Source organism: Strix aluco, chromosome 6 (assembly GCF_031877795.1).
Source record: "Strix aluco isolate bStrAlu1 chromosome 6, bStrAlu1.hap1, whole genome shotgun sequence".
In the NCBI taxonomy this organism is placed as follows: Eukaryota; Metazoa; Chordata; class Aves; order Strigiformes; family Strigidae; genus Strix; species Strix aluco.
Genome location: NC_133936.1, coordinates 35,376,595 through 35,400,854, shown reverse-complemented (window position 1 = coordinate 35,400,854; position 24,260 = coordinate 35,376,595). Strand labels below are relative to the sequence as shown.

General features: G+C 40.1%; 2 protein-coding genes across 5 annotated transcripts in view; one reads left to right on the top strand and one right to left on the bottom strand.

The window, feature by feature from the left end:
- HIBCH (3-hydroxyisobutyryl-CoA hydrolase) overlaps positions 1-4,549 on the bottom strand; it is a 47,696-nt gene extending 43,147 nt beyond the window's left edge. The window contains exons 1-5 of one of the 4 annotated variants that reach the window (XM_074829611.1): positions 4,088-4,190; positions 3,298-3,369; positions 3,072-3,114; positions 2,182-2,322; positions 781-865 (exon numbers count right to left, since the gene is read on the bottom strand). In XM_074829611.1, coding sequence (XP_074685712.1) covers positions 781-865; positions 2,182-2,319 — 223 coding nt within the window. In that variant the 5' untranslated portion in view covers positions 2,320-2,322; positions 3,072-3,114; positions 3,298-3,369; positions 4,088-4,190. Of the gene's footprint in view, positions 1-780; positions 866-2,181; positions 2,323-3,071; positions 3,115-3,297; positions 3,370-4,087; positions 4,318-4,496 lie in introns of those variants that run through there. The other 3 variants (XM_074829608.1, XM_074829609.1, XM_074829610.1) reach the window with 3 other exon arrangements.
- Positions 4,550-22,266: 17,717 nt separating this feature from the next.
- MFSD6 (major facilitator superfamily domain containing 6) overlaps positions 22,267-24,260 on the top strand; it is a 30,934-nt gene continuing 28,940 nt past the window's right edge. The window contains exons 1-2 of the mRNA XM_074829606.1: positions 22,267-22,647; positions 23,933-23,982. The gene's annotated coding sequence lies outside the window, so the exon portion shown is untranslated. The remainder of the gene's footprint in view (positions 22,648-23,932; positions 23,983-24,260) is intronic.

The following is a 24,260-nucleotide window of genomic DNA, read 5'->3' as shown; positions in this document are numbered from 1 at the left end:
ACTTCATCCTGCTGTATTTTATTTGAGAAAATTTGCTCAAACTTAAATATGAATGCAAAGTTTCAAATTTGACTATTGAGACTCACACACTTTTGAGAGTGCAGTTCATCGTCTACACTAGGGAACCCTTCCCAGTGTCTGGTAGTCTTGTTTGTGATATTTTGTATCAATACATAGAACAGTCACTTAAAACTGATGATAGGGAAGACTCTGAATACTAAAAAGGAGAAGCCAGTTAGAGCAGTACATAATGTAACAATAACCTGTATGCTTGTTTACCTAAAACTTAAAACAACTGCTAAATTTCACAGTTTGAAGATTTCCTACAGTTCACAGTTACAAAATAATCACAGATAGGGTGATCACCATTGTCAGCTCAGTATCTAAACATCTCAAATGTCAGACACAAATTATCCAGTAGTAACGGAACTGCCTATTAGGACCCTTCAAATTTCTTGTAAAGAAGCAGTCAGTAATTAAAATCTGGGAAGAAAAAGGTAGAGACAAGAACCCTCTCTTCCCAGGAATTGACTGGCTGCTATTACCAGTTACTAATAAAACCCCAATGTTTATTCCTTCATACAAAGTTCCAACAGCTGTCTCCTGGCAAATAACTTAAATAGCATCTGCACACCAAGGTGTTATAAGAAGTCAGCACAACTAATCTCTCTTTGTGTAGCAAACCTCTGTTTACCTGAGTCACAGTAAATAACAGAAATCAATACAAAGTAGTAACTGGGAAAAAAATATGTCAAATGTTTAAGTGACTATAGCCCTTACCTATGATGTCACCCCCAGCACAAAAAGCTTTTCCTCCAGTTCCCTTTATAATTATTAGAAACGTTTCAGGATCTTGCTCCCAAGTCTGAAAAGAAGTACATGTTTCCACGTAAGATTAAAGTCTGTGCAAAAAATGCTTTCCCTGTATAGTGTCTATAACTTTCATTTTACTTTTTCAAAAAGCAAATCAAACCATACTTAAAATAGTGCCGAGCTCCCAATCTCTGAAGAAAGGTAGCACTCCCTAAAACAATATGGGAACACAAAGTTGGGGCAGAAGCTGGGAATATGGAAGATACAATAACAATGTTTGAGGCCAAATCATGAAAATTGTGCAAATCTAGGATGCATGATGAGGAAAACAGCATGTAAATTGTTGATGGATTTTGTCAAAATGACTGCAATCAATGCTAATCAAGGACTGGATCAAACCAATTTGTGCACAGATGTTTTGCTAGGTACAAAGACTATGGGGGCGGGGGGTGTGTCTGAATACTGGTATAAGACTTCAGCAGTGGTGCAACTGTATTGAGGAAAAAGATGCTTTTTATAGGGTTTCCCCACCTTAAACTATGCTTATGTATCACTTATTCAAGTAAGTGTACCCAGATAAGAGAGACAAGACATTTCTGCATACCAGCAACTGTACTTCAAATTATGCCACCTTCTAAGATTGTGCTTCAAATAAAGCCTGGTACTCAGCACTACAGGTTAAGTATTTCTTTCTTTAAATATTCTTCAAAGAATGCATAGATTTGCAACACGACTACCTATCAAGAGGCAGGCAACTATCCAACAAATACTGGTATCTAATAAGTTTGACTTTGTGCATGTGATAAGTAATATTATTAAATTAGAAGGGACTATTTGCATATTACATCATATTTCATATTACTTCACTAGCTTGTAGAAACAGTGCCTGTAAATCCATAAAGTTGTTCTTTGAGTGACACTGGCAGCACCTTGTTTCTTAATGGCTTGTATCTTTTATTTCAGCCACACAGCCTTCCCACAAACATGCACCCAACCAAGAGGCAACAGCACTGTATAGCTTGCAATTCGTATATGCCGGCTGGCCAGCTGGGTGTTGCCAAAAGGAACATATAAATGCTGAGCACTGCTTGCCTTTAATTCAGTTCTGGTCTTAATATGGGTGTCTATCTATCCAAATGCTAAACTTAACTTTGTCTGACAGCTTGTTCCTTTGACATGTTTTTTCCTCTTTCTACCTTGTTTGAAACTGTATGTTCTTTTCCATCCTACAAATCTGAGCCCATTGGCCAATGCACTCACACAGACTTCCATTCTTTAAATCAGGACACTAAGAAGCATCAGACTGAATTTTAAAATTGATTTTGGATAACGTATGTACAGTGCATGGGTAGAAGTGGAGCTACTAACCTTTATTTGTGGATAAATTTGTTGGATCATAGGAAAACTTAGTGCATTGAGAGCCTTGGGTCTATTCAAAGTTATTATTCCTGCACCTCCTCTCTTTTCCAACAACACGTCAGCTGTTGAATCAGCATTTTTAGACATCTTCTGTACATGCAAAACCAAATAAATAAAGCAAATGTCATTGGTTAGATACCTTGAGTAACATAAGAGTGTTTATGGAAACATTCTCGAAACTCACTATTTAAGATCATAAAACATGCATTTTGGAATTGTATGCAAAGGCTTTTCTACTGTACTGTGAGATATATTTGCACTTCCTAAACAGTTCTTTTGAAACCACTTTATGTTTGAGTCCTTCAGAGTAATAAACCTCAGACAAGTTTTTAAGTCACACACTCTTTGACAATGAAGAAAAAACAAAACAATAAACCACAAAACCATGGTTCCTTAAGACTGACATTCTGAAAATACCTGCAACAGTTATAGCACAGTTCCATGTGTCCCTACCAGCAATTTGACACTGCAAACCCAAATGTGCACATTGCTTTGTAAGTAACTTCTAACAGTAGAGAACAAATCACTGAAGTATTTTCACAATTGATTTCAAACTCACAGTTAAATAATATTTAAGGCATATACAGAAGCTAACATAGAAACTAACTATAAAAGTAGGTAAAGCCAAAATAATTAAGCTTTAGTGTACATTATAATAGAAAGTTGTAACAAGGTGCTCAAAGACCTGGGAAACTTCATGCCTAAGCAGTAAATGATGGCATTCAGAACCACTGTAAACAGATACGTTAGAAGCTGCATGTGCTGTCTGTCTCGGGGTGGGGGTGGGAATTAAGAGTCCTAAAAGCTTCTAACTCAGTCAAACAAGATGTTCTTCTTACCAAATGTTGTAATATTACTTGCAGTCTGTTGAATGGATTCAGCCTGAAAAAGAAGTATTAAAAGGAGAGCTCAAACCATAAAACTGCTACACAATCCCCAAAATATGACTACTGAGTTAAGCAAAGCTTTGTCAGAAAAATTTCTGAACACAATTGTTTTACGTTCTTTTAAAATCAAGTAAATTAGAGTACAGTTTTGAATTCAAAACAGTTGGAAACTGCTTACTAGCAAATAGATAGCAGATACCAGTGCCAACTACTAATGTTTTTGATGTGTTCAATTCCAAGTTAGGAGGACCTGGAAATAAGAGGACAAAGAGTTTGGGGGATATGTTTGATAATTAGCAGTGTGCATCTTAAAAATTTACAGCCTTTTTCTGGATGTTTAAATGCTAGCATTTTTAAAAAATGGTCTTGTCTAAAAAACTGAGCATTTCTAAAGCTTCCATTACAACAAACCTGCCCTCGTGTCCTTGCGTGCATATATACATTTACATAGGGTTTATGTAACAGCTTGAGCAAGGCTCACGCTTCTGTTGCTGACAGGAGATAGCTGTACTGGGAGATTTTGTGAATATGCTACTCAATTTAAGTAATGAGGTTGTTATTTATTAACTGTCACTGCACTCTATCGAGGAACAGTTAACGACGGCATTTGCTGGACTTCTGACACTGGCTTGCATTAACATTAATGAGCAACTTCACCTTTCAGCTACTTAAGCACAAAACACGGCCAATGAGCGTGTTACATGTTAACGTCCTGGTGTCCTAAACTAGTTTTTAAGCGCATGCTCGTTTTCGAATGGGAAAATTAATCTAGGCCTAAATTATATTTTATACCGGTTCAGGGGGTTACAACCCCCAGCGTTAGAGGCCTGCCCAGACCACGGCTCCCTGCCGCAAGGCTGCGGGCGCGGCCGGCGCCATTTAAAGCCCCTCGGCGGGGAGTGGGGGGGGAGGAAGCGCCGGGGAAGCTTCGCCGCGCCTCAGGGCGGCCACCGGCGCTTCCCCGTTACCTGGGCAGTGGCCTCAGCACTCGGGCCGCCATGGCGGCAGCCGGCGCGGTCGATCGTCGTCATCGGGCAACCGGGAGGGGTGGGATAGGGCGCATGCGCGGGGGAGCGGTCGGCGGGCTGCGGGCCGCGCTTCGTCGCCCTCAGCGTCCCCTCAACCTGTCCCGGGTAAACGGGCAGTTCTGAGGGGACGTCGCTTCCTTCGGGCTCTTCGCTCCCGGGCGGCCGCCGGCCTCCGGGCCCTCCCCCGCTCGCCCTCCTCACGTACGTGAGGGCGGGAGGGCAACCGGGGGGGGGGGGGGCGGAGGCCGGCGGCCGCTTTTGCTTACCCCTTGAACAGCCCTTTTCCAGTCATAGCGACCGCCAAAGGCTGCAGGCCCCTCTGGGCAGTTGTATGAAGTGGTTTCCTTACCTCGACAGAATTTGGGTTGAAGCGGCGCTGCTCCGCATCCTGGATTAGGCCGGGAGGTTGTGAGGGGACGAGGTGAAGGCTGTTACTTCATCGGTGAGGCAAATGGCGCCGTAATGCAGCAATAACATAAACCGTGGTGGTTGGTGTGCAAGGTGGAGAAAGCCACGTTGCCCAATTACTGTCAGAGCCGAACTTTGTGGACTGAAACTGTATTTTGACATTGGATTGTTTTCAGCAGCAAAACCGGTTTCTTAATTTCTGACCTCCCTGTTTCTCCTCATCCTTTACACCTGCAGCCACACCTATGCTGCCCTCTTAGCTACTGACACATTGATTAACCAGCCAGGATTAAGGAGCTGCTTTAATGTAACATCCCACCAAAAGCTGGTTATCCTAGAAGGTAAACACAGGGATTAAGTAGCTAATGTGGTTACTGTCCCGGCAGTAGCTAGAGACAGAACTGTGAGCTCAAACACAGCAGGAGTTCAGCATATTTATGTTCAGTCTATAATATACTCTAATAGAGTTCAGTCTGTTTAGACTCAGAAATTGCAACCAGGAAAATTGCCATTTTTTAAAAAATAGAAGATTAAGGCATTTGAGACTTTATGGACAGCATAGTAGGAGTCCATAATGCTAAATTCACTTTTATTTCAGTAACTATGTCAGACCTGATTTTTTAGGCTGACACATACCAGCATGAGACTGATACCGAAAGGTGTGACAAACCATGGGGTAAATGAAGATACAGTGCATCAGGTAGAAATGTAGCTTCATCATCTCTCAATGCAGCAAGTTCTTAGCACTGGCTGTCTTGATTCACATTCGTAATTTTTTTTAAAAAAAGTAAGTCTTAAAACCTTGTAACAAAATTATTTTGCTGGAACAAAAAAAATCCCAGCTCTCTGAAGCACTTCTAGAGAAGTCCCCAGAGGGCAACCTTGCTCTTCATTTCAAGAAATGATTCAGGCCCTGCTTATAGCAGCGTCATCTGTATTGGCATTTCCGTTGCAGTAACTCTCAGGGTATATTAAATTGGGTTGTAAAAATCTTAATCAAACTAAACAGGCACAAAAAAAGACACAGAACGTTTCTGTATAATGCAGTCTTGGTTTTCAGTCTTGTACACTGTGAACAAAAAATAACTGAGAACAGGACATGAGGTGCTTTTGTAGGCATCGGAAGACTGCCTACTGTGAACTAGTTAATTGAATTCATTAGGCAATCCAGACTATTTGAACTTTTACCTACAGATTATATGATCACCAAAGATGCAGCCTGTTAGTGTCATCTTGAGTATATGCAGCCTTTTATGCTGTTTTACAGCAAGTACCATGCAAATAAATCTAAACCAGTCTAAATGACACCAAATTATCACTGTTGCCAAATCTGAACCTTTACTTAGATTTATCTTTAAAAAAATATTTTTGAGGATGAGATACCTCTGCATCTCTCATCCAGGCATATCCAAATTATGGGGAGTTCGATAAGCAGGTAACATTTTTGTATTTCATATCCTATGTCTGAAAGTCTATATGTTTCACAGGCAAATAGGAACAGAACTTTTCTGTAGGATAATCTTTTTGTTAGTGGTGGTGTGAAAATGAAGAAATCTCTGTGTGTAAGCTAACCAAGAGCAGGTGGAGGCTGTTTGAAACCCCTGGAAATCTCTTTATAAATTCCACCTGCACATGGTGCGCATGGGCAAGGCTGTGATCAGGACATGATTACATAAGATGTCTGTTTCTAGAGTCCAAAATAGAAGTCAGTGGTCTGATTAATCTTTTACTTATGCTGATCTTAATCTGTTCCCCTCCGGTTTCAGTATAAATAATGGTGTAGACCCTTCCTTTGTTGTCTTCCAGCTGTATGTCTGATTTAGAACAAGAGTGGGGCCTGCTCATTTGTAAACAATGAAGTAACAGCAAGCATTGTCTTGTGACAGCTGCTGATTTCTTTCCACGGTACTGACACTGAATTTATGCTTAAAGCTTTCTTTAAATTCTTTCCCTTTTTTTTTTTTTTTTAAATTGGTTTCAAGAAGAAGAGGTGGTGACAGAAGAGCCATCTTCCTTGAGCCTAGTGTTCTTCATTTTAAAACATGCTGGTGGTGGCTTGAATTTACCTATAGTTTTTTTGGGGGGTGGGGCAGTGGTATGTGTTAGAAAATTGCAGTTTTCTCACAGGCAGTCATTTAGTGACTGCAGGCAGTCCAAAAAGTAACTCAGATATCATCCTGATTTATAATAGTTCTCCTGCACACCCCATTTTTTGCAGAGTAGAATATCAAAGTGAAAATGTTTTCTAAAAAGTAAATCAAAGACTCCTATAAGTAGCAATAGGAAAAAGAGTGAAAATCATGGAGTTGCATGAGAATAAGCAGAATGAGATGACTTTAACCTGGGAGTTTATGGATGATATTACTATTAGCAAAGAGGGCTGCAGGAGACTGGATGTACTAGGGGTGAGCAGCACCCCTAGTAACCAAGCCAGGAACTCAGGGAGTCTGAGTGCAATAGCCAGAAGCATAGGCAGGTTGTAATTCCTCCCCTTGGAGAAATTTCCTGGCAGTGTGTTCAGCAGGTTTGGAAAGAGAAAACAAATTGCAGACTGTAGGAGGACTTTAGAGCTGAGCAGATGTTTTCGGGTTTTGTTTCTGGGGTTTTTTGGTTTCTTTTCCAGAAAAACATAGAACTTCAGGATGTGGGAGCTCTGCTCCCAAGGATTCCAAGAGCAGCTCAGCCACTCTCTGTATGCTGCCTGTATACCCCTAATTAATCACTAATTTGTACCTCTCACTCACCTGCCTCTGAGGTCTCCCAGTGTAGTCCACCAAGACCAGATAATAAATGGTACGAGTACTTCATCATGTCCCATGCTCCTGTGTCCAGGCTTGCTGTAAATTTAATCTTTTTCTCTGCTGGTCTAACAGCTAGCATCTAATTTCTCTATGTGTGGGTAGTAAATGCATCCTTACAGTGTATGAAGGTAAGGAAAAATGAATCTGTGAAGGCTTGAGGAAAAGAATGGGAAAATTTCCAGTTCATCCCTGCTAACTGATTATTACTGTACTGACAAGCAGGACTCAAATTGTTTTTTCTTAGTCCAGTCTCAGCTGACGATACTCTAAAACACCTCTGCAGATGACACAGGTTCAAATTTCCTTGCACCAACGTGGACACCTTATACTAAAGGCTCAGGTCTGCAGTGGACAGTCTTCCTCTGATGTCAGTGAGAGTAGACTTAAAATAAGTGGAAAACTAATCTGTTTCTCCACTTGCTAACAATAGGCCAGCCCAGAGAAGGACTGAAACAGAGGAAACACGTATGTAATATGGAGAAGCAAATTCTTGCTTTTGTCTGTAATGTGAGTAATCCCGTGGGAACAGAGTGCCTTCCCCAGGGCTTTTGGTCAGAGACTTGTCAGATAATGCATCCATATAACGTCTGAAGTCATAGATCTGGGATGAGGGCACAGCTAAGGGCATGCAGTAGTGAATTTCTCCTGTAACAAGAAATTGTGTGAGAGGGGAAGAAAAAAAAATATTTTTTGTTACCAGTTAATTTGCATTTTATCAGTGGGGAACTAGAAGTGTTTGGAAGAGGATGAAAGCAAATCCGTAATGCAACTGGGTGAGTGAAGTAGTTTCCATTTTCTTTTGGCCTCAGAGGGCAGCGGGGAAAGCGTGGGGGTGGCTGGGTGCTGCTGCAGCCGTGTTGCCGAGGCTGGGAGAGAGGCTCCAGGCAAGGCCCATCCACCAGTGGGTTCCTCCCCTCCCACCGCCCCGGCTGAGACACACCGCTCGCACTGCATCCACCCTGCCAGTATCCCCTGGGTTAGACGGGACCCTGGGCAAACACCCTCCTACATCTTTCTTCCCTGCTGCCACAAGCAATCTGTCACTCCTCCCCCCCGAAACCACCCTCCACCTACGTACAAACCCAGAACTGTAAGGAACGCCCTCTTCCCTTCCCTCCCCACGGGTCTGTTCTTCTTCGTGAGCGAAAAATGCTGGCTTCCTAGAGATCTGGTCACCCCTGAATTTGGCTTTGAGACCCGAGCTGTTTGATACTTTTCAGGCCACAGCTTGGAAAGCTCTGCTTGCAGATCTATTGTGTTAGTTTTTCATTTGCATATAATTGCACATGTGCAGGTGGGAAGGGGCTATTTGCTTCCCACTTGCTTTGATATGCCTCCCTGCCTAAGAGGGCCGCTTCCTTCCCTTCCTGCTCTCGGCCTCCCACGCATCCAGCAATGAGAAATGCTGTAGAAAACTGACCAGCTCCCAACCCGCCCACCTGAGGAGGAGGAGCACTAGCAGCAGCAGCACATTTCTCTCTCTCTCAGCTTTTTAAACACAGTTAAAAAGAGCTGTAGTGTGGGTGGAAATAGCTGTAGGGAGTGTGTGTGGGATTGGGGCCAGAAGAAAGTGAATTTCTGTTGGTAGGACAGTTAACTTCTAGTGGACCAAAAAAAATCCCCAAGGATATCTTACTGCTGAGGGTGTCTTTGGGTGTATAATTAGTTCTTAAGGTTGAGTTTCCCAGGTCTGGAAAGAATGAAACCGAGTTTCTTTTTCCCTGGGAGTGCAAGTGATGGTACCGTGGCAGCCAGCACTCCTTGCTCAGGGAAGCTTGCCTACAAGACGTCAGGAGTCTGCTTAGCAAATTATATTTGTATTGCATCCCGTTGTGTCATCATGTCTCTTGTTCTGCTCACAATGTATGTGCTTGATTCGGTGAGAGTCAGAGCTGCCTGTATGTAGGAAGAGAAAAAGGCATGTGGTTTTCACAGTGTGGGTCTGTATTGCAAAATACCATCCCTGTTGGACCTCTTGAAATAGCACTATCCCAGAATATCAGTTAATTCAAGATTTACTCTAAATTTGTGCTTCTATAAGAAATTATATTTAAGCTTATTTATGTTAACAGGATGTTATTTGAGGTGCTTTGCTTGTATTACATGAAAATAGCAGTGAAACTAGTATAGGAAAACCGAACTTGTAAGACTAGCGGTATAGAGTGCAAAGTGGTACTGCCATTAAGAAATCTCTCTGATAGACTCCAAGAACAATAGGTGCAGAACAGCTTTCAGGTTCTGACTTGGTTTGATTTAGCGACCTGGAATACAGGTTTCACAATCTGTAATCCTAATCAAATTTGTCCTAACTTGAGTTAGTTACATGCATTCTTCTCAATCCAAAACTCTACCCATAAGTTTATTTTGACTAGATCTCTCACCAGCATCAGACTTTCCATATATATTACTGATGCAGAATCTTATATCAGTCTGTAATGATTCAAAGAGATGCAATAACAGCCAACTAATGAAATTTGACTCTCAAAGTATAGGAGATTTTTAAAAAATATTGCATAGAGCATGTAATTTTCTCCTAGTGAGTAGAAACATCAAACTTGATATTTGGTTTTAGTCCTGTGAAGTAACTTTCTTCATGGAAAAGGAGTGCACACCAGAGTGTGAAATCCTGTCACAAGGCAACTTACGTTCCTGTCAAGACATAGCAGGTTGCCAGACCCATTTCACAGACCAGGACTGCACAGATACAATGCAGGAGGAAACTGGGCTCACTGACTTGAGTGCCTCCCCCCGTGCCAGCCTATCTCATGTAGCTCTGGAGATTTTACCCTAGAGTAGGAATGAAAAATGCAGGCATAATTCCTTACACTGATCAGCTCAGAAACAAAGGAAGTTATGAATAAGCCTAATTAACACATCTGCATGTGACACAACATAAAGATCAGCTGATGGACTTATGTTAGCAAGAGCTAGAGCAGTATCAATGGAGATGTAACCTTAATGGAAGTAATTATCCTGATATTTTAAAAGTCTTATTTCTGAATTGTGATTAATATTTTAAATATATCTTTATAACCTTCCACTGAATCTTACGTAACTCGTAATTATAATCTACTGGAATTACATACCCACCCTGAGGAGGAACAATATTCCAAATAGTAAGTTCATGTCACTTGACTGATTTACTTTAAAACATTGCAGTAATTCCTTTGTCAGCAGCATTTTGAAGCACTATTGGCCCACCTGTAATTCTGTCTCTCATTTAGCATTGGTTCAGTTAACTTTAAAGGTAGTGCTTTTCATACCTTTTATATCAATGAATGTACATCAGATATTAAATGCAGATTATATGCTTATCTTGCCAACTACTGTTAGCCTGAAATTTTCCTCGTATGATCTATTGTGGTGGAATTATATTATTCGAGAAGCAGTAAAAAAACCCCCAAACATTTAGAATCATTAAAAATCTATTTTAGGAGCTTGGTCCTGTATGTAACATTCCTGTTGGCCTCCCTGTTTTACCTGTTGTTCAGCTGAAATGTCATGTGTTTACCGAACCTCTCCTTCTCAGAGGTTGTAGTGAACACCTAGTTACCTCATTTTCTTTCAGTCAAAATCATAATGAATTAAGCACAAAAGCATTTGATGATAATTAGTAGCTTTCTGACAGCCCAGGGATTTGATTAGTACAGAGAGAACCTCAGATGTTTATTTTAAGAATTTGTTGCTCTAAATTAAAGTGAGGCTCTTCAGCAGGGCAGTTTGGTTGACAGCGTGACAGTCAGTATCTTATTAAATGGATGTGTGTGTGTATTCAAACCTTTCCATGTTACTCATCTGACACCTTGTGCAGGTATTAATTTTCACTTGAAAAGATCTACATTTTATTTTGAAAGTCAATATTAAGAATATTTTTCAAAATGTCTTTCTATTTATTTAATTCTGGAGTACAACTGAAACTGTTCATAAAATAATGCCTTTGCAGAACATTGCCTAGGGAAAGAGACCTCATTTAATGAGACAAATGATGCAAAGGACAGCAAAGCAGATTGGAGAACTTAAAAATGAGGAAAAACGTAGGTCAGCAGAATAAATAGAGACCTTTAAGCTATTAAAAAATAAGCATATATCATTCATTGCTGCAGAAACATTTTGTTTGCAAGTATAATTTATGGGCCTCCAATATGGGGTAATTGTGAGCAAATGCCAGCTTCAATGCAACTCAGTTTGCCAGCTCTGTGTATAATTATTAACCTGGTGGAAAGAATGTGTAGCAAGTAAGAAGGGAAAGCGTTCAGTTTTTTGGGGTTTTTTTAAAGAAATATGGTCATCCTGGATCATAAACAAACTTGCAAAGGAAGTGACAGGGACAGAGTACTTGGTTCCTGGAGCCCTCATTCATGCAGTGGATATACTTCCCCAGGGATATACTGCTTGGTGAAGAAAGGCGGTGGCAGCTGTGGCAGGGCACAGCATAGGTCTGAGTTGTTCACAAGGAAGTACATGGTCTCTAGTACCATTAGCTGCTCTCTGTAATCTCACTCTTCTGTCTGCCCTGTGGATTCCATGCTGCCACTGATTCCCCTGTCCAGACCTGGACAGGTCCTCCTTCTCTCTTGCTCACTCTCTGTCTCTGCGATAGCAGGCTGGAACGGAGGTTCATGCTGCTAAGAGCAGTATATGGGAATACATAATTATTTCAGAAATAACATGCAACACAGTGTGATTTAGTCATACTTTGACACACCTCTGTCTGCCAAGAAAAATGCAGGCACTACCTTAGAGAACTGTTGCTAAGAGCACTTCTTCAGGCTCTAGGAGTGAGAAGATGCTTTATTGTACGGTTAACTGCAGGAGTTAACAGCAGGGTTTCAATCTGGGACCTGCCAAGATATTAAAGCACACAAATCTGTTGCTTGAATTAAAGGCTGCGCTTCTGCCTAGGAGATGTAGCACTGTGTAGAATTAGCCTGGGACGTTATTTTGTAAATTTAAGACACTTTGAAAAGTGATTTTATTGACATTTGTAGCCTAAAAAAAATTTAAGAAGTTCTGGCCAGCAGCAAGAATAAACGTCTGTTGTTTGTTTTATGCTAAAGTTAAACAGTGTTCTAAGAGACTTTATGTTAAAAAAAAAAATCCATTTTCAGTTCAAAATGTTAATGGAAATCTTTTTTTTCCCTATGACTGAGCAGGAGAATCATGAAATGCATTTGGACTGTACATTCCTTTTCCTGTGCCACCACTAGCATCCCTGTAGCTTTTGTGAGCCTTTTGGAACATTCACCATTGACTAGTTTCTTGCTAGTAAGAGACAGCTGAATTTTGCAGGTACAGCTGTCTGTCATCTTAACTACAATAGCAACATACAATTTTCAACATTCTTTAAATAGTCAGAAAAAGCAGACATTTGGGAGTAAGTTTGTAGCTTTTTCACCTTTCTGCTTTAGTTTTCACTTCTGTGAAGTGAAGAAAGTAACCTTTACCATGTCAGTGTAATATCAACATTGACTTTATAGTTGAAACAGTAAGATGCTACACACTGGTGATAACAAATGGCATCTTGTCATTGCACAAAAGGTAGCTCCTATTATTGAGCTAAAGCACAAGTATAGCTTATCTATATGTTTGCAGTGCGTATACCAGAAAATGCCACATAGCACAATGATCCAGGATTATGGAATCCAGAGGAAGAGGATTCAGATACCACGTGCTTTGAATTTCTGTGTTGCTTTACAAATCAACACATGGAATGTATCTGCCGCATCTTTAAAAAAGAAAAGAAAAGCTGTTCTGTAAACTGTTATAAACAGATATCCAAGCAGGGTCTTGTATGTATGTTAGAAGGGATGCATGCTTTTTCTTTCTAAACAAATAATCCGACCACTGCTTCACACGCAAGCCTGTAATGCTGCCATCTATCAGCTGTTACCTAGCTCTACAGAAGAAAACGAGGATTTTTTTTTTAGCACAGGACAAACAAATCCATAGCGTGTTAAAATGCGCTCACTCAGCCACACTCCTTTTTTCAGGAATATTTAAATTATCTTTTTCTTCAGAGGAAGTTTCCCACCTATCTGAGAATTTCCCATCTTCTTCACTTTTTAAGTAAAAAAAGCCTAGTATTTGCAGGAGTAAAAAGGCCAAAATTCTGTCAGGTCCTCCAGCATGCAATTTCAGGAGGTTGTAGGGTATTTGCACAAGCAGTCCGCTCTCTGTTTCACAGTAATTCATTTGCTTTTGTTAGTTATTCACAATAAGCAGTCATAATGCTTGTAGGTAACATAATCACTCACAACAAAATGACTGCAACAACGGATTGTGACTTTGTCACTGCATAATAACAACCAGAAGCAGATCTCTCGGGAGTATGTGGAGTTATTTCTAGAAGGTGAAGGAAAACATCCTCCCTGGAAGATGTCACTTCATCTTAAATACCTGGAAACTTTTTGCCAATGATTTTGGTGAACCATGCTGTGTAACCTTCACCTTTCTTGTCCAGGAAGGGGAACTGTTCACAGATTTGAGTTAATCTTTCACACCTATCTGACATGTAGAATGTGGGCAGTATTTACCCATCTCATAAAAAAAACTACAGCTCAGCCATGTTTTTAAAGTGCTTCAGCTCGGTAAATAGCTAAATGAAAGTTCAACTCTAGAATTGAAACTGTAGTTCAGTTCACTTTCTGTCTCCATTTCCCAGATAGGCCTGAGTTAATTAGTAGCCAACTTTCCAATACCCGTTTCCTCCTTTTGAGCCTTTTGTGTATAAACCATCTATATTTGTTCAGCCACTGTTGCTACAGGGAGATCACCCCCACCCACCTCAGAGTCCAAAGGTTTACCAGTTTTGTTTAGCTAATAAATCTAAAGGTGGGTAAGGTAAGACAGGTTTTGTAAATCAATTGCTGCATTCTATTTTAGTGATGCTCCATTGACTTAAAATTTGGTGCTGCTGGGTCAAAATTTAAAATATATTGCAGTTTGAGGTCTTTAAAATTCTTCTCCAGTATTACTATTTGGAATGGTAGTTGATGCTTAAATTATTAATCTATAAAGTAAGTCAGACATGCAAGATAGACAGGCAACCTATGTGTCACGTACATTTATGTCCGTACACATTTTCATTTTTGCCAATGGAAAATAAATATAATCCAGATTACCAGAGAATTTTCAAGATTAGAAGTCTGATTTCTGAGAGTGTTGTCTGAAGGGTTTCTAGGCATTAGTAAGGCTGATTCGCAACTGTCCTCCAGAGTGTTTAGGGTAATTATTTAACTTTTTTATTACACTACAGCCTGAATAACAAAAAAACCCTACAGTTTAGAGCTGATGGCATTTGTACTCTTTGTAGTGATATTACTCAGGACGCATGTTACAAAGAAACAACTGAGACCTTAGGCTTTCCTTAACATTCCCTGCTGTTGCTGCTATCGGTGGCCAAGGCTATGGAAGACACAAGGAACATTTGACTACTGTTCTTCTGACTTGGCTATGACTGATGTCAAGAAGGAGCCAGCTGCTGATAGCTTGCTCTGGCTTCTCTTTCAGTCACTTGTATGCTGATGGGCCAGCACTAGTAGGAAATGCTACTGGTTTAAGTATGTTAGAATGGCTCTGCAGAATAGGAAAAACGCCTTCCTAACTCAGTACATCTATAAGCTATTTAAGGCAAAGCGTGAGTGTTAGTAGCACTTATTACATGGTGGCCCAGGGAACTCGAGGGTCCATGAAACCATCAGTGGCCCAAAGGTGATCTGCAAAACCAGATCTAGCGTTTACTTGAAACGTTCAATTATAAGAATGCATGATATTTTGAAAAATTGAAGGGAAAATACACTGTGGTACAAAATGTTTAAGAAGTATTGATTTATTGTTATTCTAATCTTTTTTAATTGTTCCCCAGAAGATTACAGCTCTTAGAAACAAAAAGACATAAAACCAACCATGCTGAGTCAGACTGAAGGACTGTCGAGCCCAGGCCACCCTCTCCCAAAAATGACCCTGAGGGGCTGCACAGGGAAAAGTAAGAACAGGGCAAATGTGGCTCACACTCAGTTTTCAGCTCAGGGGACTCCTGAGTTGGATGCGGTGGCATTTTATTTCTGTCTAGTGACCTGAGGATTTCTCCTCCATACATTTGTCCAGCCTCTCCTGGAACTTTGCAAACTTTTAGCATCCACAGTATCTTTGCAAGCTTTGGACATGTCTCCTACTAGCTTCATTTCATGTTCCCTAATCTGTGTATGAGAAGAAAGAGTAAATTAACCTGCTTTCTCCAATTCATGGCTTTGTAAATTTTCTACATCCCTGCTAAGTTGCCTCTTTTCCTGACTGGTGAATACTATTTCTTCCAGGCAGATAAGTCATTCCAAACTTTTGAGCATCCTTCTCTGAACCTATTCCAACTTTAATATATTCTTTTTGAAACGAGGAGACCATACTGATTTTTTCCTATAGTTCATATGGGATCCATGTCTGAATTTCTCTCTGTGTGAAAAAAATCCATATATTATGCTAAAATAGAATTCTTTCTTACTTTGCAATGGGTTCTGCACTTATGATTTTTCTTTTTTTTCCCCCTCATAAGTACTTTGGCAGTTTTGAACCTTCTGGTAATAAACAGTTAACAGCACACTGTAGCAATATAAGAAATCCTCAGGGAGCTAGGTTGTACATCCTAAAACCAGATAAAATTGTCCAACCCTGCAGGCAACAGACCTGTTCTCAACTATTAATAGAACAGGGGGAAGAGAGGGAAAAGAAAAAAAGGAATTAGTAAATTACTTTAAAAAGCACAGATACTTAGAATTCATAGTTGATGTGCTGATTTAGGAAGTCATGGGATATGGCACAGAAAAAAAGGTAAGAAATGTTACATAGACAAAGATTATTTTTTCTGCTTTTCTCACCTTCCTGTGGGTTTTTTTTCTTTTCCCACCCAACCATTTCAAAGGCATATCCTTACAATGACACATCAATTTTCTGTCTGCTTGAGGTTTAGAAATAGCTGAGCTGTTATAAATAGATCACAATCTGCAAGAGACAAAGAGAATGGAAATATTGTAAAAGGTTAGCTGAAAAATTTAGATGTGGATTGAGATTTCAGATGTCTCCGAGAGTGGAATTACTCAGTTTGAAATGCTTTATTAACTGCAGCAGAGGAACCCATGCTCCTTGTGCAGCCAGGCGGAATCAGGTGGCACTTTTGGTCACAGTGCCAAGCAGAGAATGACGTCCAGCCTTGGCTCCAGGAGCTCACAGTTCAATGACGTGAGAAGAAAGCACCTTGCCGTTCCTTACTGTGAAGCTAAAACACAAGAGGCAGTTACTCTTTCATACACTGTAGAGCCACTAAATCAGAATATGTAACTTTTACACTGTAATTTTTCTGGCAGTACACGTGTACTCTGAACTGGTAGCATTCATCAAGTTTGCTCCCTTTTTCCACTTTGTCTCCAAAACACCTTAACTTTATGTCTTAGCATATGGTTGTAACCTTGTCCTTGTCCAACAAGGCAGTGAAAAAATCAAAACTGGGAAACAGTCTAATAGCCCTTTGTTTCTGGTTGAGTACTCCCTTTGTAAGGTCATTTAGATCCTGCTGACACTTCCAAACAGACTTTGGAAGAGCAAGTAGTTGTCCTGCACTGAAACCTGATACCTGGGATTAGTATTATTCCTCCAGCCATATACATATAGCTGAGATCCATTTTCTTATCTTCTATCTCATTCTGTTAGAGTGACTGTGAGAAAGATGATTTGGTGACTGTGGGTAAAATAAGACATTAAATGGAAGGGACAAATTTTCTCTACAATGTGTTTCTGTTTTGAAGAGAAGCTGCTTCCTGAGACCAGGGTGGGTGTCACAGTAGTTATATCATGGCAACTAGCTTGACATAAGCTACACATTCTCAGTCTTTGCCAAATACAATGTCATACCACTAATGTCGGACCTGGTCTTTGCTTGAAATGTGTCTCCAACTGTCATTGGTTTTAATAGAAGTTCAGGCCAATACACACTGCAGAATCAGGTTCTTCAAACCTAAATTAACATTCTGTTGAAAACTAAACATATGTTGTTTTTTTTTCACTGTCAACAATTTAGTTTCCAGGTTTGGAAAAGAAACATTGCTGGGGAGGAATCCAATGAATTTATTAATGAGCTCGGTAAGTATGGAACTATTAATATCTTCTGAGATTTTGTTTGTCTTATTTTTATCCTCAACTTCAGACTCTGAAATAAACAGATGTTCTGAAGCTTTCCACTGAGAATACTACAGTATGTTAAGTCCCGTCTTAAATATATTGTGATTATCAGAATATTGTAGGAAACAGGTGAATAGCTGTGTACAATATTTCTGAAACAATTTCTACCATTACATGAAGTCTTTATCTCACATTGCACTAACAGCCCTAGAAAGAAAACATCTAAAACATTTCTTATATGTTACTAATGATTTTTATTTCCAGCCAGAAATCTGAATACAAAAATGGAAACATTACTTTATTCTCTAATACTATCAGAGAACATTAAAGCTGCTATTACTGTTCTGTGGCATGACTGACAACATAGTTTACCTGTCCTAAACACATTTAAAATAGATGAGTGCTTCTATTTGTCTAAAAAGTTTCTATTTATTTCATGATCATTTTTGATCAGAGATACTACTTTGAATCTCAGTGTAACTGAAGTCTATGGCAATCCTCCTACTGATACTTAAGTACTAAGGTCCTTTGTTCTCTATACTTAGGATATCATCTTGAGAACTCCAGTAGGGCATCAGTAAGTTGCTCATTGTTTTCACACTTAGGGGAGGGGGAGCTGTTTGAAATTCACCTTGAAACTGAATTTGACTAACAGTATCGCTTGGATACTGGTATGGGTGTTCTTATATTAACCATGAAGTTAAAACAGATTAACCCATCAGTTATGCTGGAGGTCCTGAAACAAAATACAAAATAAGAAAGATCAGTCTGCTTTCTGGGGAAAGAGCTTAGATGGCTTGGCTAACACTGCAACTCCCTTCTGTATGAAAAGTGACATTTACTGCTCCTATTTATAATGAGGCAAATCAAGCTCTAGAGAGAGTTAGGTGTGAGGCCCCTGAAGTCAGCAGGTAGCCTTAGCCTGAATTTGGTGCAATGGGTCCCTCAGTACAAAAGATTATTTCACTGCTTGTGTCACTCGAGTAGTTTTCATCAAAAATCACATTTGCATACACTAAATAAAAATGCCTCTCTTAGTCTTGGTTTAGGTTTACAAAGCTACATTGTAGATGACCTGAATTTAATCAGGAAGACAAGATGATATGACTGTGCTTGTATCTGATTCAAAAAAACTCAGTTCAGTTAAAAACTGCTTTGAGCTATCACCATTCTTTTAGCCATATAAATGGTGAGAGCTAGTCCTTGGATTAAAGGAGAAGAATATATAATGTTGTGTAAAATCAGAAGTAATTTTCTTGAATCATCTTTCAATATGTAGTATAGTGAACCTCAATTAAAATTTGTTTTGGTCAGGGAATATTTTGCTGTGCAGTAGTATTGTATTTCCTTTAAAAGCTATTCCCAGAAACTTAATTTAGTCAAAAGGTAAGAACTCAAATTCCCATTGACCTCGAGTCAGTGACTAGTAATTAGGAAAACAGGGATATCTGACCCTATATGCGTTTTTTTGTGGACATAAAGGACAATGATATAAAAGAATTTCTTGCTTGAATGCCAGTATTTGCTCAACCCCTTGCTCTCAGAAGGGACAGAAGGAATTTCCTGAGGATCAGAGAGAACTGGTGAGTTTGCTGTCCCTCGGTCATATACCTGCAGTTATTAAAAACATGTTAGGCTCAATAGTTACTTTGTGCACTCCAAATACAGCGTAGAAGACATACATTTGTGTTAATGAAGCCAAGTGTGGAAGCAAGGACTCATCCTGCCAGGACATAGTGGGCAGAGGAGGTGGGTGCATATGTCATATTTTTAACTGTTCTGCCTGCCCTAGTCGTTTTGCATTTTTATTTTAACATTTCTGGGTTTTATTTAGAATAAAATGTGTGCGCATGTGGGGGCTGTTTATTTTTTAGAAGTTTGGTCTTTTCTGGGGACCCTGCTGTAAGAGAAGGCCTAAGCAGATCCATCCCAAAGCTCTGGCCAGTTAAGCTTCCCTCCCTCCCTCCAAGAAGACAGGCCAATGTAGAATTCATTGCAGGTTCAGTGGCTGAATTGCATAAATTGCCTCTAGTTGCTGCCTGGACTCCAGAGTCAGCGGGGCTTTGCACACTCTCCAATCTGTAGCAGTGGAGCTTATGACAGGATCGAGGTCATCCTGGTTTTGCACATACTCAATCACATCAACATTAGCAGCAGCCCAACGTATACAATTTGCTCTATGGGCAGCAAAAATAATGAAGCTTGATTTCCCATGGGTATGGGTATTACACTTTTACAATCTGCTCCCTTGTTTTCACCTTTAAAAGTCTCAGCTGTCCCTTCTCCCTTCCCATTCCCTCCTCTATTCCTTACCTGAGCCTCAGTTCTTCTCAGGGTAACTTAACTGCTGCTCAGGCACAAACAATGATTCCCTGGACAAATGGGAGCCTGCTGTGGGGTTCATGCCATGGGCTTTCCTCCCTTACCTTTCTTTTCTTCGCCAGCCACTGATGTTCACACAACCTTGTAGGAATTTAATATTTGTGAGACTGTCACCGCACATCAAACTTGATCCCTGCCAGTGGGTGCAAAGATTCTTGGGGTGAGGAAAGGTTGATTACTGTATAAGCAGATACCATGCAAACACAAATCTAATTCTGAGGTGGAAAAATAAAAAAAGGCCTATCAAGTAGAAAAAAAGTACATATATACACGCACAGTAAACATAGTCACAGTAAACACAGTTTCTGTAACTAGTATTTGCTTTTGCGCATTGATTTGTCTTCTCTTTGCTAATGAATGTAATACTTCCAAAAGTGTCAGATTAAAAATCAGTGGAAGAGAATCCTCTGCTTCCCTGCTAAACCAGACAGACCACTGCAATGGTAGCTCGTTGTCTTACCAGTTCTGAATATTTTGTCCTTGGTTACTATTAACATTGCTTGCAGCTGTGTATGATTTGCTGAGTCACTGCATGACTACTTCTCAGTTCCTCTGTTGCGATTTTTCTTTTGCTGGTAATATAGTGGCTTTTAGTCTTTGAAACAGTAGGGAAAAGCCACTTCATTCCTCATAATGACTTAACTTCTTCCCAGATTTACACTGGAATATGTACAAAATATTGTGTTATGAAGAACTTCCTAAAGAGGAAAAAATGGATGCTATAGTTGCCTCTCCTAGCAAAGGATTGACTGAAAAAGGTTTTTTCAAGTTATGCAAAACATATTAAGTGTCTGATGGAAATGAAAGCTTTTCTGTTGTCTTCATTGTACTCTGGAGCAAGTCCTAGCAGCACAAATCTCACCTTCAATTTATCTTTCTAATCTGACTGATGTAAATCATTGTTTCTCTTTTTTTTTTTTTTTTTGGGCTCAGAATTAAAAGGTGCTAAAGGACAGCATAATATTTTGTGTCAAGCAGAGACTCTTGATTTCAAAGTACAGCTCTAGCTTATGAAAGAAACCAAAAAGGTTTTCTATACATTAAAATTGAAGCTCCTAGAAACCACTTCCATAAGATGGGGCTCAGACTCTTTACCTTTGCCATTACTAGAAAGTATCAGAAGCACAAGATGCATATATCATACATATAACATACCAAATATTTTTTCCATGACAGTTTTTTGTGTTATGATGTATGTGCTTTATTTTTCCTCTGACCTAAGGAACAAGTCACTGAGTCAGCTGACATCAAGTCCTTTTCAAGCAAAATTTACTACAGTTAGCAATGTGCAGTTCCAGCAGGTATTTGTATGTAATTTTGTTTATTTTACTTTTAAAAGATAACTATTTTGCTTTAATTTTTCAGTTTATTTGGGCTTTCTTTTAAACATTAAATTTGTTTGGTTTTTGAGCAGTGAGGCATTTGTAACTATTTTTAGCAATTATTCTCACCGTGATATATGGTAAAGTGGTATAGGACACATAAATTGAAATCTTTACAAAGTCACATTATGCATTGTACCAAAAGCCCACAAACATCCACAGGTATTCTTTCAGTTTCATGGATAAGTTTAACCCACGTGTGGGTTTATAGTACAGAGTTCATATGGCATGTGTATGTATGAATTATATTTATTTTATAAAGTATTATTTCTGAATATTCTAATGTTCAGTGGTCAGGTACATATTTGTTAGTGTCACTCTAAGAGAATTCTCTTAGCTAAGAGAAAAAGATTGTTGTTTGGTATATCAAATTAATAGATCCCATTTTACTGTCATTCAGAGCTTGATCCAGAGGTCTTTGAAAAAGGAGATCTTTCAATTAATTTAAATGGTTTTTACATCTGACTCAGCTTTCTATTTTCTCTAATGTTTTATACTAGCAACTATTGTAATAGAAAACTTTCTATTTTAAGTAGCTTACAACTACATTTCCTTTTCTCTGAACACTGGTTTGACTAGAAATATATAGCCTTTTGTGATAAAAATACATTAGGACAGTTTGTGTGCAGTGCAGCAGTTTCTCCATTTTTGCTAATCCTCATTTTCATAGCTGAAAGAACAGAGAAAGAACTCTCTGAGCAAGTGTAAGAATTTCTAACCGGCTGTAATCCAGATCTTTACACAGAGCCTCACTGAAAGAAATAACCATGCAGAGCCCTATTATGTTCAGTTCTGCTCACGCTGGAGTAGCCTGTCAGGTTGGAATAGCCCTGTTCCATGCTCAGGCTTTTCGCAGTGCTCACCTTACGATGCTTACCAAATGGAGGCTGCAGAGCCCAGCCTGAGCTATGGGACCAAAGTCAGTCGGTACTGGATTGGGCTTCTAAACTCAGTCAGAAACCATCTTTTTATATATATATATTTATATATGTATAAAGATATTTTCTATATATATTTCTATAAAGATATTTTCTTTAGATATGTATAAAGATATTTTATATATATATATATAAAGAAAACATTGTAAAGGACTCTGTATTAATCATATTCTCTGGTTACTTTTAGTCATATTCTCTGATTACTGCTCTCATTACTCTGGTCCTCAGCTGTAACTTCTTGTTCACATACCAAGTTATGCAACAGCCTGCAAAGAAATGTTACACATTTTGTCTTGATTCCTCCATTCTGAGAGCATTTCATTTTTTTCTTTTAGGAAATATCTCTGCCACCTCTGAAACCAAGTAGAAGAAAGGGGGGATGATTAGGGTGTGACTCCTCAAAAACACAGCTCTAAGAAAAGGTAATACAAGCAAAACTGCAGAAGATGGTCACAGCCTTACGTGTGTGGTGGGCAACGTTGGATTATCAGAGTTTAGAAAAAGACTGCTTTTATAGCTTCTGTAAATGTAGTCTGTGACTACAAAGATCAGCTTTCCCTTTCCAGTTGACAAACGATGGCTGGAAATGATGTGAAATACGTGTTCTCCCTAAAAGCATTTGTAATAATTTGCCAAAAAGTCTCCATCAAGATTAAATAATTTTGGTTGGAGATGACGTCTGGTTTATTACAGCAATATTTTTTAATAAAACCCCCACTACATGAGCCAATAGTTGTCTGTCTCTGAATTCTGCAAGATTACAGGAGGCCTGCACTCCTGGTCTCCTCAGACGTGGTTTCTCCCTGTGGTTAATTAGCTGTGAGGAGATTCTCGAAGATAGTTTTGAAAATCCTTCCAGAGACAGATGATAAACAAGCCTTCTCCTGCCCCAGGTCATCTCCCTTATGAAATTCAGCTTTTGTCTCCTGCCTGCTTCAGGAAAGGCCTTTACTGTAGGGGTAGGCAAGCATTTAACTGGGTGCTGTCCTCCGTGGCCTTCATAGCCACACACAAATATCACACCCCATCAGTACATTAGCGTGGCAGGGGAACGACCTGGAGAGAGCGTTGCCTTCCACAGGGACTGGTGTCCCTTTCAGTTCGGTGAGGACTCAAATTAAATGGGTGGAACACCTGTGGTGCCCCTCACCCTCTGCCTCAATTATGCAAACTTGTAGTTTTCTGTGATTCTTCCCTAGACAAAATAATGCAATTTTGGTTTTTTCCTTGAGGAAAGGGGGATCCTCCCTCAGAAAAGGGAGGTACAAAGAAGAAGATGCAAGCAGTAGTGCGTTTGTCCTGTGGTATCCCAGTTAACGTTGTCTGCAGTTTGTGCTGTGCCGCTGAGAGGGATGGCCGCCGGCGGCTCCTCGCTTTATTGACTTTGCTTGGACTGTGGCCCAGTCTGCGCTCCGGGGAACAGCACACCAGCGCTTCAGCTCCATCCTCAACAACTTCACTGCCTCCCGTTCAGTTCAGGGCTGATAAACACCCCAAATCGCGGGTGGGCCTTTCACTTTCTGTCTTGATCATTCCCCTTCTCTAGCTAACGCGGCTGACCTTCTGACAGCACAACATGGCTCAGCTGTTGCTCAGAAAGTTATCGTCCCTGTCTCCGTTTTTCTGCCCGAATAATTACTACACGGGGTGTGTAAGTTTATGTCGTTGTTGTTTTAAACATTTACATAATTTTGTGTATAATTCTAGAAACACTGTTACCGAAGGGATGATGCCGGTGGCTGCGGAAGGCACTACAGGTAATAATTTAATTCTTTATGCTGTAATACCTGTTCGGGACTTCTGAGGAGCAGGAAGCACCGGGAATGTCGAGTTACTTGGTTGTTTGGGGCCCGGGAACGCTCCCCAAACTCTATTTTTACCCCAAACGCCCAGCTCGCGGCCCAGCATAGGTGCAGACCTGCCCTCCGCAGCCTCAGCAGAGCCCGGCCGTAGAACCCCCCTTCCCCGCTCCGGCCGGCAGCCCCCCCGCGGCTCGTCCTCCCCCCGGCCGGGCGGGCCGGGCCGGCGACCCGGG